The 10,708-nt window shown below is 46.8% G+C and overlaps 2 protein-coding genes and 1 non-coding gene across 3 annotated transcripts; 1 reads left to right on the top strand and 2 right to left on the bottom strand.

Annotated features, from left to right (window-relative positions):
• Nucleotides 1–1,019: 1,019 nt before the first annotated feature.
• On the top strand, nucleotides 1,020–4,230 carry tcf23 (transcription factor 23). Its single transcript, XM_077015658.1, has 3 exons — nucleotides 1,020–1,284; nucleotides 1,553–1,828; nucleotides 2,108–4,230. Exons 1-3 carry the CDS (start codon nucleotides 1,153–1,155, stop codon nucleotides 2,249–2,251), a joined length of 552 nt encoding a protein of 183 aa, XP_076871773.1. The 5' UTR covers nucleotides 1,020–1,152; the 3' UTR covers nucleotides 2,252–4,230.
• Nucleotides 4,231–4,232: 2 nt separating this feature from the next.
• nop58 (NOP58 ribonucleoprotein homolog (yeast)) lies at nucleotides 4,233–10,146 on the bottom strand. The gene is made up of 15 exons (XM_077015657.1): nucleotides 9,978–10,146; nucleotides 9,287–9,363; nucleotides 9,092–9,144; nucleotides 8,729–8,853; nucleotides 8,409–8,545; nucleotides 8,139–8,203; nucleotides 7,773–7,907; nucleotides 7,365–7,510; nucleotides 7,154–7,280; nucleotides 6,703–7,001; nucleotides 6,360–6,421; nucleotides 5,716–5,855; nucleotides 5,251–5,363; nucleotides 4,993–5,091; nucleotides 4,233–4,820 (listed from the first exon to the last, which is right to left on the bottom strand). The coding sequence occupies exons 1-15, from the start codon at nucleotides 10,020–10,022 to the stop codon at nucleotides 4,767–4,769; spliced, it is 1,677 nt and encodes a 558-aa protein (XP_076871772.1). The 5' UTR covers nucleotides 10,023–10,146; the 3' UTR covers nucleotides 4,233–4,766.
• On the bottom strand, nucleotides 8,961–9,050 carry LOC143522260 (small nucleolar RNA SNORD70). The gene has a single exon (XR_013132973.1). It is a non-coding gene; the product is annotated as a small nucleolar RNA SNORD70 (small nucleolar RNA).
• Nucleotides 10,147–10,708: the final 562 nt, after the last annotated feature.

Below are 10,708 nucleotides of genomic sequence, written 5' to 3'. Positions count from 1 at the left end.
CTATAAACATTACGTCTCGTGTAACGTGAGACTGTTATATTTGTTGTAGACGTCGTCAAATGGGGTAAAAGTGCAGGAAAGTCTCTGGAAGCTGTAAATAAATTGGCGATAAGATGAAGAAAGACGACGAGGTGCTAATGTGCAGTGTGTAAAATGATGATAATACTGCTTGCATTATATGTATGACAGAGAAAAGCTTAAAACGTCGGCCAAGATGATCCAGGGTCTCGACACCGAGTCGAAGGCTCTTCCTGTTATTGTGTAAGAATAGAGGAACTTTGTTCCATTTCCCTGCTTTATATAAATCTGCAACTAGATCCAGTAACAGGAGTCACATAAGCTTCACAAGATTGTCTACCACATAGTAAGATCCATCTGTCTTCTGCCTATAACTATTAGTCAAATTAATATTTTCCTTCTCGCTTAGATGATGGAGGACTCACAGAGCTCACTCTTAACTTCTCTATTGTGAACACCTGAACTAAGTACACAGGAACAAATGTTAAAGTTACACACCTAGTTCCTCATGGAGCCACCAGCCCACTGCATTGTTATAGTTGAACTTTGACCTTGGAGTTGTAGGCCCACACTTTTATTGTAACACCTCACGTCCGTATTTACATAGGGACGCAGAAGACCATTCTCAGTCAGCGCTCCTCGTCTGATAGTTTTGATGAACGTAAGCCATCGCACACGTGCCATAAAAACGCCTGTCCGAATGAACAACAACGTCAGCAGGCCCAGCTTAGTCTGCTCAGAAACTTTACATCGTTTAGGTCACTTTGTCCACACGGGTCAGCGGGCCAAGGCTGCGTCTGGGATGGACCTGCAGCTGCGAAGGGGCTCTGTTCTTTTCCCAGGCCCCCCTCCATCCTGCCCTGGGGGGGGGGGGGGGGGACACCCTGCGACTCCCCTGAGCTTGCTGGGTTTGGCAAGCGTGCACCCGGGGGAGGTGAGGCGGGAGATAACGCCTCTCGAAGATCCCCACATTACCTCGCCAGATAAGGCAGGAGGGGAGGGAGACGCAGGCTCGGCCATAAGGACGCCGCAGCCGTCTGGGCGGGGGGAGAGGAGCGAGTCCTGCGAGTCCGGCCGGCGCGGGCACTGCCACGGAGGAGAGGCCGGCGCCGTGCGATCCCGGGTGCCGTCGCGATGGCGGAGAGGCCGCTGGAGATGGGTCTGGCTGCAGAGGAAGGAGAACTGGGACAGAGGGGTCTGCATCCCACGCAGAGATGGACACAGCCATGTGTGAGGCAGGCCGCGTGCAGGGAGTCCAAGAAATGGGTGAGTAGGAACCGGTCAGAACCACAAAAGACGGATCTCAGGTCCACATGAATGGATTTATTGCCAAGATTCTTTTAATCATTGGGCCCCCGAGCCAAATGACGAAACCACAATCGAATTGAAACCTCCACGAACAAGAACTCCAAAGAGAACCGAAATGAAAATGTAGCTTCTCAACTGACACAGTAAAGCTGCTGTATGTCCTAACACACAAAACCACTCTCTTCACCGAAGGGTCTTATCTTTTCATATTGGCTGGTTTTCCCAGGTGAGATCTGGGCTGCGAACAAGGGCACCGAAGACACAGAATTCGCCGGAAAACGCAGCGAGGGAGAGAACGCGGGTGCGGAACCTACGGCAGGCGTTCCAGAACCTCCAGGCTGCCCTGCCGTCCGTCCCGCCGGACACGAAGCTCTCCAAGCTCGACGTGCTGGTCCTGGCCACCAATTACATAGCCCACCTGACCGAGACCCTGGACCAGGGGGGAAGTCTGTGTGACCATGCTGCTCTGCACAGGGCAGAAGGCTACCTGCACCCTGTGAAGGTGACTGGCCCTCAGGCCTTTATGTGGTATATCATCTGCATAGAGTAACTGGCTTACTTGGGAAATATTACAACCTGCATTGAGGCTGTGTTGGTTTGTGCTATCACACGGTATCGTGAACACTGACATAGTAAATGTCAGTATATAAATGACATAGAAAATGCTGACAGAGTAAACATAAGTGTTTGTAAATTAGTAAATTTTTGCAAAGTAAATTTGACAGCAAATACTGTAACAGTCGTAAAGGCTTTATGGTGACGGCTACGTTTTCCTATCCAGAAGTGGCCCATGCGCTCTCTGTTGTACTGCGGGAACGTCGCAGGACGGTTGACAGGGGAGCACGTACAACAGCAGGCACCTCTCCCTTCCCATCAGCCCTTGCAGCTGAGGTCAGAGCACACCGAGACAGCGGAGTTGGTCTGAATCACGTCACGGCCACGCGACTACAGTACGCCAAACATGGAGCTTTACAGGAGATCTTACACAACGCATTAGCACGTAACGTTAATAATGTATAATCTCATCTGTCGGCACAGAAAAATCTACTTAACAATTATGGTACCACATTCTGTCACAATAGTTTCTGCTCAAAGTGCTTTTTTCTCGTTTCCTTGTGTCAAACTGTAGCTCAGTGTAATAAATGTTTGACGAGTTATTTATTCATCACTATTATGTACAAAGAACGTCCCTGAGACGTAGTGTGCATAAAGCTTAAGTAAACAGAGCAGGTCTTAACCATAATGTTGTGCAAATTCTTTCTGATCGGATCTCATGTCTGTGGTGTGTGGAACCTCCCATTTCATTCTCGCTGGGAGTGAATGAAAGCCTTGATTAGTAGAAGGGGAGGATTGTTATGCAGAACACTTGGCAACCCCAGATGAGAGGAGGACTTGCAGTGTGCTCTTCATCAAATCCATTGCACCAGGATCTTCACATTAATTCCATGACTTGCCTTAACTCTGCAAAATCCTCACCAATAATTTAAAGTCACAGAGAACCATCACCCAACATATAAGCAGTTATTTTTCTCTTGCTAACACCAAACATAAAAGACAAAACTGAATCTCCTGTTCAGTAATCTGGATTACTGACGTGCTGTTGTAAATATGGATTGGAGCATCCTCAGTCTCATCCAGCGCCGTCTTGCACAACATGGGCTTGGGCTCATAAGGAATGGTACAGTGGTCAAGGCCAACCCTATAAATCTGCTGGGCCGACCGATAAAAGCGTTCTCTCTCATTTTAACGGCCGAGATGGACCAGGAAGAATCATTTCGCTAAAGGTTACAAAGCAAGAGAAGGAGGGCAAACACTCGCTTCCAAGCACCACGAGTCACCGACGCCCTTCCTCAAAAGTTATCACCAATTAGGGATACAGAGGAGTTCATCGTCCAGAGCGCTCAGATTCCACTATAAATCAAACGAGTCCATCATAGGAAAATAAAATACTCGAGTTCTGAGTGTATGTATTTCTTTTTGGACCATGCTCTTTTTGGCAGAGGTGTTATCTGCTCAAGATCGAAGCAAAAATTGAATTAAAATCCTATGAAAACGGCTACTTAAAAAGGTGGTTCCACACAGCGCTCAGCATTTGATTACAGCTGCCACTGGGTCTTCAACTCGTCAGGAGCAACACGATGGCTCCGTGGATTTATGCTAGTCTGGCCACGCTCCCTGGACCGGCCCGATAGAAGCACGAACTGGAGGAGGAACCACGGAGGAATGCGTGTGTGAGAGAGACAAAGATTTTATTTTAAGCTGAGGGCCAATAAATTTTCCAAAGTCCATGATGGGAGAATGTCCCGTTCGCCCAAATCTCTATATGGAAGTAATCATTCCTGTTTTAGACTGTGAAGTGTTTTATATTTAAAAAGCACAGATGGGTTCATATTTTAGGCAAAAGGTTTTGCTTGTGGCCAGGACACCAAGAGTGAAACTGGCACTCCTCTGGTGGTGGAATGGATGGCATTACTGTCTCCTGTCAATCACAGCAACACGAGACCATCCTGGACACTAGAGGTCGTGCTGGCTACCCAGAGCAGTTAGCGCGGTCTCCTGTCCCGCGTTGCTACCTGGGGCAGTTAGCGGGGTCTCCTGTCCCGCGTTGCTACCTGGGGCAGTTAGCACGGTCTCCTGAGAACATTACGCTGCCCCCTGGTGTGGCATGGGCAGCAATTTGGAAAACGTGGCGCTTGGCTTCTTCTGTCTGGGAGGAAGCACCCCTCCCGTAGCCCCCAGGGTCGGCCGTGGACACAGGATGAAGGAGGTTAGCCGGGTGGGAATTGGCAATGTGACAATTGTAAGAAAATAAGATTTTTAAGACCGGAATAATAAATTCTTCTAATCCCTAAAACAGGAGATAATTTTAAATCTATGTGTATGATTTAAGCATGAGGAGTATGAAGTAAAGAAATAGAAATTTAATAAAAAGGCAACACCAGCTCTCTCCTGTCTAAACAGCTTGTTTTGTATCAATCATTTTCTTCTGTTCAACCCAAAATTCATACAATATGTATGCAAACGACACCCATAGCAGTTTTGTGAAATCTCTGATGCAAAGCAAAAGCTCTACAAACACTTGAGACCCCCAAGTTGCAAATATGTCATCCACAAGGGCTTAGATCAGTCCTCATCTAAACTAAGAACAGCAACTGTTTGATAAAGTTAAGGTTAATAAACGCATGTTAAAAAAACAAAACAAAAACCAAAAACTACAGGTCCTTTTGAGTTGGTCAACACACAATCTGGCCAGGCACACTGTCATCTAGCCACATGAAGTCAAGATGAAGAAAATTTCCTCATACAATGGAGAAAGAAAAGTGACCAGTGAGCTTCAGAGGGAGAATGTAGCCTCTGATTGACTATGAGCTTCAGAGGGAGAATGTAGCCTCTGATTGGCTATGAGCTTCAGAGGGAGAATGTAGTCTCTGATTGGCTGTTCATTCATCTTCCTCCTCTTTGACCTTTTTCTTCTTTTTCTTCTTCTTTGATGTCTGAAACAGGAAGAGAAAATTGCGCACAAATGTGTAATTAATTTCTAAGCTTTTAAACCAAATACCAGGCAGAATATATAAAAACTGAAGGAGAACGCAATTAACACATGCTATGTGCACATGTTGAAGTGATTTTGGACAGATTTAAGAGCGGTGAGGAAAAAGGTGTCACCTCTTCTGTGGGACTGACCACGGTCTCCTCCTCTTCCTCCTTGGGCTCCTCTTCTGCCTCACGTTTCCTTTCTTTCTTTTTCTTTTTCTTCTCAGTCACCTGAAAACGTGGGACGTAAAACCAACTTAAGCTCATCTGGAAAAGGGCAGATTATTCTGGCCCTTTAAACACTTATCGAAGTGTGATGACATCAAGTCATCAGACTCCCAGTGTGCTGCACCCATCTGCAGTCATCAGACTCCCAGTCAGACTCCTCACCTCTTCTGTTGGACTGATTTCAGTCTCCTCCTCCTCTTCTTTGGGATCCTGCTCCTGTTGTTTCTCCTTCTTTTTCTTCTTCTTCTTGGGCGTCTCTGTTTCAACCTCAGGTTCTGCCAATAAGATAAGACGTGAGGGGGATCACACGGGCCAGCGCTTTACCGCGCCCCAGTCTTGAAGGGTTCTGGAATCAGACTGAACTGTTGGTGCAGGCCGCTCTGAGAAGTTAGGAACTGCTGTCACATGCAGCTTCACAACAATCTGAATTTAGATCACTGAGATCACGTCTGAAAGGCGAAGACTGATCACAGATCGACACTACCAAACTGAGAAGCTTGAATAGAACCACAAAAAACTTTTCAGAGAGAGAGGCCTGATCAAATTGCTTTCTAAGGTTTCACTAGACTCAGTCAGGAACTGGGGGCCACTAGTGGCAGATCCTGGAGGAACCGTGTGGGGCCTCACCTGCTGTCGGGGTTTCCTTCTTTATTTTCTTTGCCTTGACCTCCACTGGCCTGTCTCCCTCCTCTTCCTCCTCAAACTTCCTCTTCTTGGAGACGGAGGGAATCGTGGAGTCTCCCGACGGGTCGTACACTTTAACATCACTAAGAAGGGAAAATGAAACAGCCTTCGTCACCCCTGGCCTTGGTATTACTGGGGGAGCTTCAGGAGCCTATATGTCCTTATCTGGGCAGAATGAGGTTTGGAGTATCCACTGTACCCCCGATACAACGCCAGATACAGTCGAGCCTCGTCTTATTTGACCTGGAGAACATGAGCGAACCCAGCTGTCCATCTTGGAGACCAACCCCAGAGAAGTCTGTGCTAGGTCTATCTTGGAGGGCCCCCTTCAACACTTCAATTACTTCAACCATTTACCATGTTTACTCCTTAACGACTTTATTGGAGTATGTTGCAATTTAAGAATAAACACTCAGCCTTAAAAACAGGTTTAGTCATTTGAGAAGTTAATGATTCTCCTCAGTTTATCTGTATTTTGATGACTGTCCCAAACATTTTTCAAGAACATCCTTTATGTGTGCAGTCATAGATTGGGGCCTTCGTTGACTAGATTAGTGTTTGATCGGTCAAGGAAAAGGAATACTTACCTCTTGTGCTGATATTTGTCTGTCCGGGCCAGAGCTTTGCCTGATCCGCTGATGCGTCTGATCTGAGATCAGGAGAAAAGGCAACTTTAGTACAGCAGCACCAACACTACTGTGATCCATTACAGAAACTAACACCTCCCCTTTGACATTTCTGATTCCTGCACAGAACCATTTCAATCTAATCTTTTAGATCGCCATCATAGTCCAACACAAGCTCAGATGAGGTAGTGACAAAGAAAACCACACAGAGTTTTCAGTACTGTGACAGGACGTCATTATCATCACCGCTTGAAAGACAGGAGCTCTTTCACAACAATGCAGAACACTGAGACGTGCCACTCACCCCCTTCTCCTCTAGATGGCGTAGTCGAGCCTCCAGCTTGGCTCTATTCTCCACCCCCATCTCCGCGTTGGTGTCTTCTCCCAGAGCGTCGTAGCGGACCGCCAGCGCCGTCTTGGCGGCCAGCATCCTGGAGATCTTACCCTTGTTCTTCGCCGTGGTCTGTCCCACCAGAGAGGCGTGGTAGATCAGACCGTACTTGGGCGTGTCTCGCCGCGTCTTCAGCGCTCTGAACAAGGCCTTCTCCGCCCCCAGGATCTGCACCGTAGAAGCAGGATGCTTTGCCAAGTTTAGCAAGGAGCCTGGTTGACACGGTTGAAACAGACATTCACGAGCTTGTTACAAGCGTGTAAGTGGAGACCTGTTTAAATAGCAGCGTTATGTTCTTATTATAAAAGGTCTTCTTAACATGATCATTAACAAGTTTAGTAACTGAACCCCAAACTCAACGGACCGGCGTGGGAGATCAGACGGGCCCCGACCAGTTCTCCCACCATGACGGTGAGATTGGGAGCAATGGCCATCATTCTGTTCTTCAGGTAGTCGTACAGCTGAGTGCGATACTCAGAGATCTCGATCACCTGAAGAATAAGAAGAAGTGAGCCCAGTACACACACACACCACTTATTGTGGTTGCCATGAAGATGGATCACACTTTCACCAACCTGGTCGCACAGGTGCAAGATGTTGCTGATGTCCTCCTCGGACACTTCCGTTCCCATGGAGATCTCTGCAGCCAACTTGACATCAGCCTCCACCTCCTCCGGCAGAAACTCAGAAAGGTCTGTGCTGGCCACGTTGGTGCGGTCACCTACATTCCACAGAGTAGAGAGGTACAGAAATGCAGATACAGTTTAAACTCAGACCATATAGGTGTAACTAATCTCTTCTACACACACACACACACACACACACACACACACACACACACACACACACAGGAGCACTATTTAATGCTACAGAAATTCAAACCGCAGAATGCCAAGGACTAAACAGCCAATGGTCCCCAACGTAGCAAGTTCCTGGATGTTCATGCACACACTGGTCAGGGCACTGTGTCGTTTTCTACCCACCAATCTTGCGGACGCTCTTGCAGTAAGCCAGGTTGTCCGTGACGATCTTGCCAAGCTCGGGGAAGTGCCAGCCGTACCACTCACGACAGCGCATGATGTAGTTGTTCAGTTCCTTGTCCAGGTCGTCCAGAAGAGCTAGAGATGCAAGAGACGACACTCAACGAGACGCCACAGACATGCAGGCCCGCAACGTCCTGTCAACAACCTCCACACGTTGCTGTTTTCACGAGCTCAGATGAGGTAGTGACTTAGACACCTTCACCGAGTATTCAGGGTCTTGACACAAGGCCATTATCATCAGTGCTCATCGCAAACCACATCCAGCAACGTGTAGCTATGAAGTATGAGTGAAAAGGAGACACTTGCATATGGCTTGAACGATCATGGTGTCCACCTTGTCCGGGCTGAATTTCAACTTGTAACGGGAGAGGCTGTGAAACGAAATGAAACGAACATTAAACCAATAAAAACAAAAACGGTATCCAGCACTAACCACGGCTCATCAAACACGTTGCCTGTCTCCATGGTAGTGACAAATGGCAACCAATATCAGAAAACTCAATAATGCAAATTAATCACTGGAATCGATTAAATCGAGTACTTATTTGCACCTGTGTGCATGTCATGATTTCCCACCTGTGTGCCAGACCAAGAGACATGGCGCTGATCTCTCTCGGAGGCAGTCCTGTTATCAGACCCTCCATCTGGTTCCTTATGCCCCTCATGAGCTCTGCTACAGCAGGGCTGTGGATGCAGCTAAGGTTCAGTTTTTCCTGCAGGGGGCAACAGAGAGCACGGGTCAAGCACAGGCTGGTAAGAGATAGAAGAAAAAGTCTTTCTTCGACTTGATTTCACTGTGCCTGTGTATGGCTAAGACAACAGACAGCCAGCCATATACACACACACAGAAAATGACAATTCTGTATGCTCTACCACGTGATCCAAGGGCCACTCACTCTGATCACGCCCCCCAGTTTGGCGTCCGTGATGGCCAGCTGCTCATGAGCTTCCTTGGCCACCACCTTCTTCAGAACCTTCTTCAGACTCTTCCCCAGTTTCCCTTCCACCAACGCAGTGGCCGCTATGACAGCAGCAGCAGAGGAGGAAGACATGTTTGGTTTTATAAGAGTGCTTCAAAACGCAGCAGAGTCTTATAAATGAACATTGTTGATATGTAAATATACTGAACGTCTGTTGTCTCAGTGGTAGTGACGAATGAACTGCTTAGTAGCCTCATGTCATAGTCAGACAAACAGATACATCACTGACAACAGCACATCTGGATGACTAGCATGGCGAGACAATAATATCTACAGTACCTGCCAGAGCTTCGGTCGTGTCCTGGAATTTTTCAAAGTGTTTGAGTTTCACTCTAACATGAAAAAAGTTAAGAATGATCAGTGTCAAATCATACAAAATTCACAGTGGAATAATCTAAATATTTCAAAAACACTCTATAATGCATCTTACATTCGATAAGGGAGCCCTCAAGTGCCTTGATTAATTTAACTCACATTTTATTAGCTTTTTCCGGCGTTTCAAATTCCTTCCAGAGGCTGTCCACCTGCTGGAGCTTTTGCTCATCGAGGACCTATTTAGAAAAAGTATTACAATTAAAAATTACCGACATTTGTGTATTTTGTTGGATAAAACACACACACCTTACAACTTTCTATCACATCACGTGTACCCCACTGCATGCACAGTCGAGGCTAACGCAAGCTAGCTGCTATGGTGGCCAGGGTGCCACTACTGCCATTTAAACTCTGCATCCTTTCATTGCATGAAACATGTTGATGTAGTGAAGAACTGCGATCATCTCCATAACTTCTCCGGTAAGTCTGATCGACTCAAGCTGGGACTGAGTGTTACGTGGCTAGCTTAGCCAAACCGTTACAACGTGGGCGGGCGGCGGGCCCCGCTAGGGCCGCGTGGACTCGCAATGAATATCGGATCATCTCGGTCACGGAGACTCAGGTGCCGAGCACACGGTCGTTAACCGGTCCGGTCTGATCTGATCTACGGTACACGGTCGCGAGACCCGCTCGTGCGTGTGCGTGGTAAAAACACCACCGACGCGGCTAACGCTGCTAGCTAACGGTTAGCTCGACGGCTACCGTTCATTTGTTGAGCAAACCACCGTGAAAAAAACCCACTTTATGTTCACGTTATGCGCGCCGCCCTCGTAATGAAGCGCACACGCACCTTGAAAATGGCATAACCCGCCGCCGTCTCGAACAACACCAGCATTTTAACCCGCTTCGTGTGGGCCGCACGTCCGCAGCGAACCCGCTCTGCTCACCGACTACAGCTCGCGGACAGCCGAGCGCGTGAACGTCTCACCACGCGGTGCTTCCGAGCGCATGCGCGGTAGACTCGGTGGGCGGCGCCCTCCTCCACGTCTTCTTCTGGACGTGTGCTCGTTATTCTTCTGTCGCAATGTTGCCCCCCCTCGGATCAGTCCACAACAACCCCCCTCCCCCCGAACAGTACATCTAGCTGGTCTCCCTAATTCCAACACACCTAACTCAACACCAAGTCCTTTCATGAGTTTTAAACTGCTTTAAAATAAAAAATATTTAGAATTACACATGCAACACAAAAACACATGTTCTGCAGGGGTCCGTCAGGAACTAGGAAATGTGTTTGTGTTTTCCTCGTGGATAACACAGTGGAACTACAGTGTTGTTTGTCAAAAAATCAGTTACCGTCTATTATATATATACTAGTTATTAGTTATTATAATATATATATATAACTAGTGTTTTTATATTTTTTTATTTTAAAGCAGTTTATATATATATTAGTTTATTATTTATTGTTTGTTATTATTGTTTATTATTTATTAGTTTATATATTAGTTTATTGTATATATATATATATATATATATATATATATATATATATATATATATATATATATATATATAATAAAC

The sequence above is a fragment of the Brachyhypopomus gauderio genome, chromosome 8, assembly GCF_052324685.1.
Source record: "Brachyhypopomus gauderio isolate BG-103 chromosome 8, BGAUD_0.2, whole genome shotgun sequence".
Taxonomy (NCBI): domain Eukaryota; kingdom Metazoa; phylum Chordata; class Actinopteri; order Gymnotiformes; family Hypopomidae; genus Brachyhypopomus; species Brachyhypopomus gauderio.
Note: the sequence above shows the minus strand (reverse complement) of the source record. Positions and strands in the feature narration are given on the sequence as shown.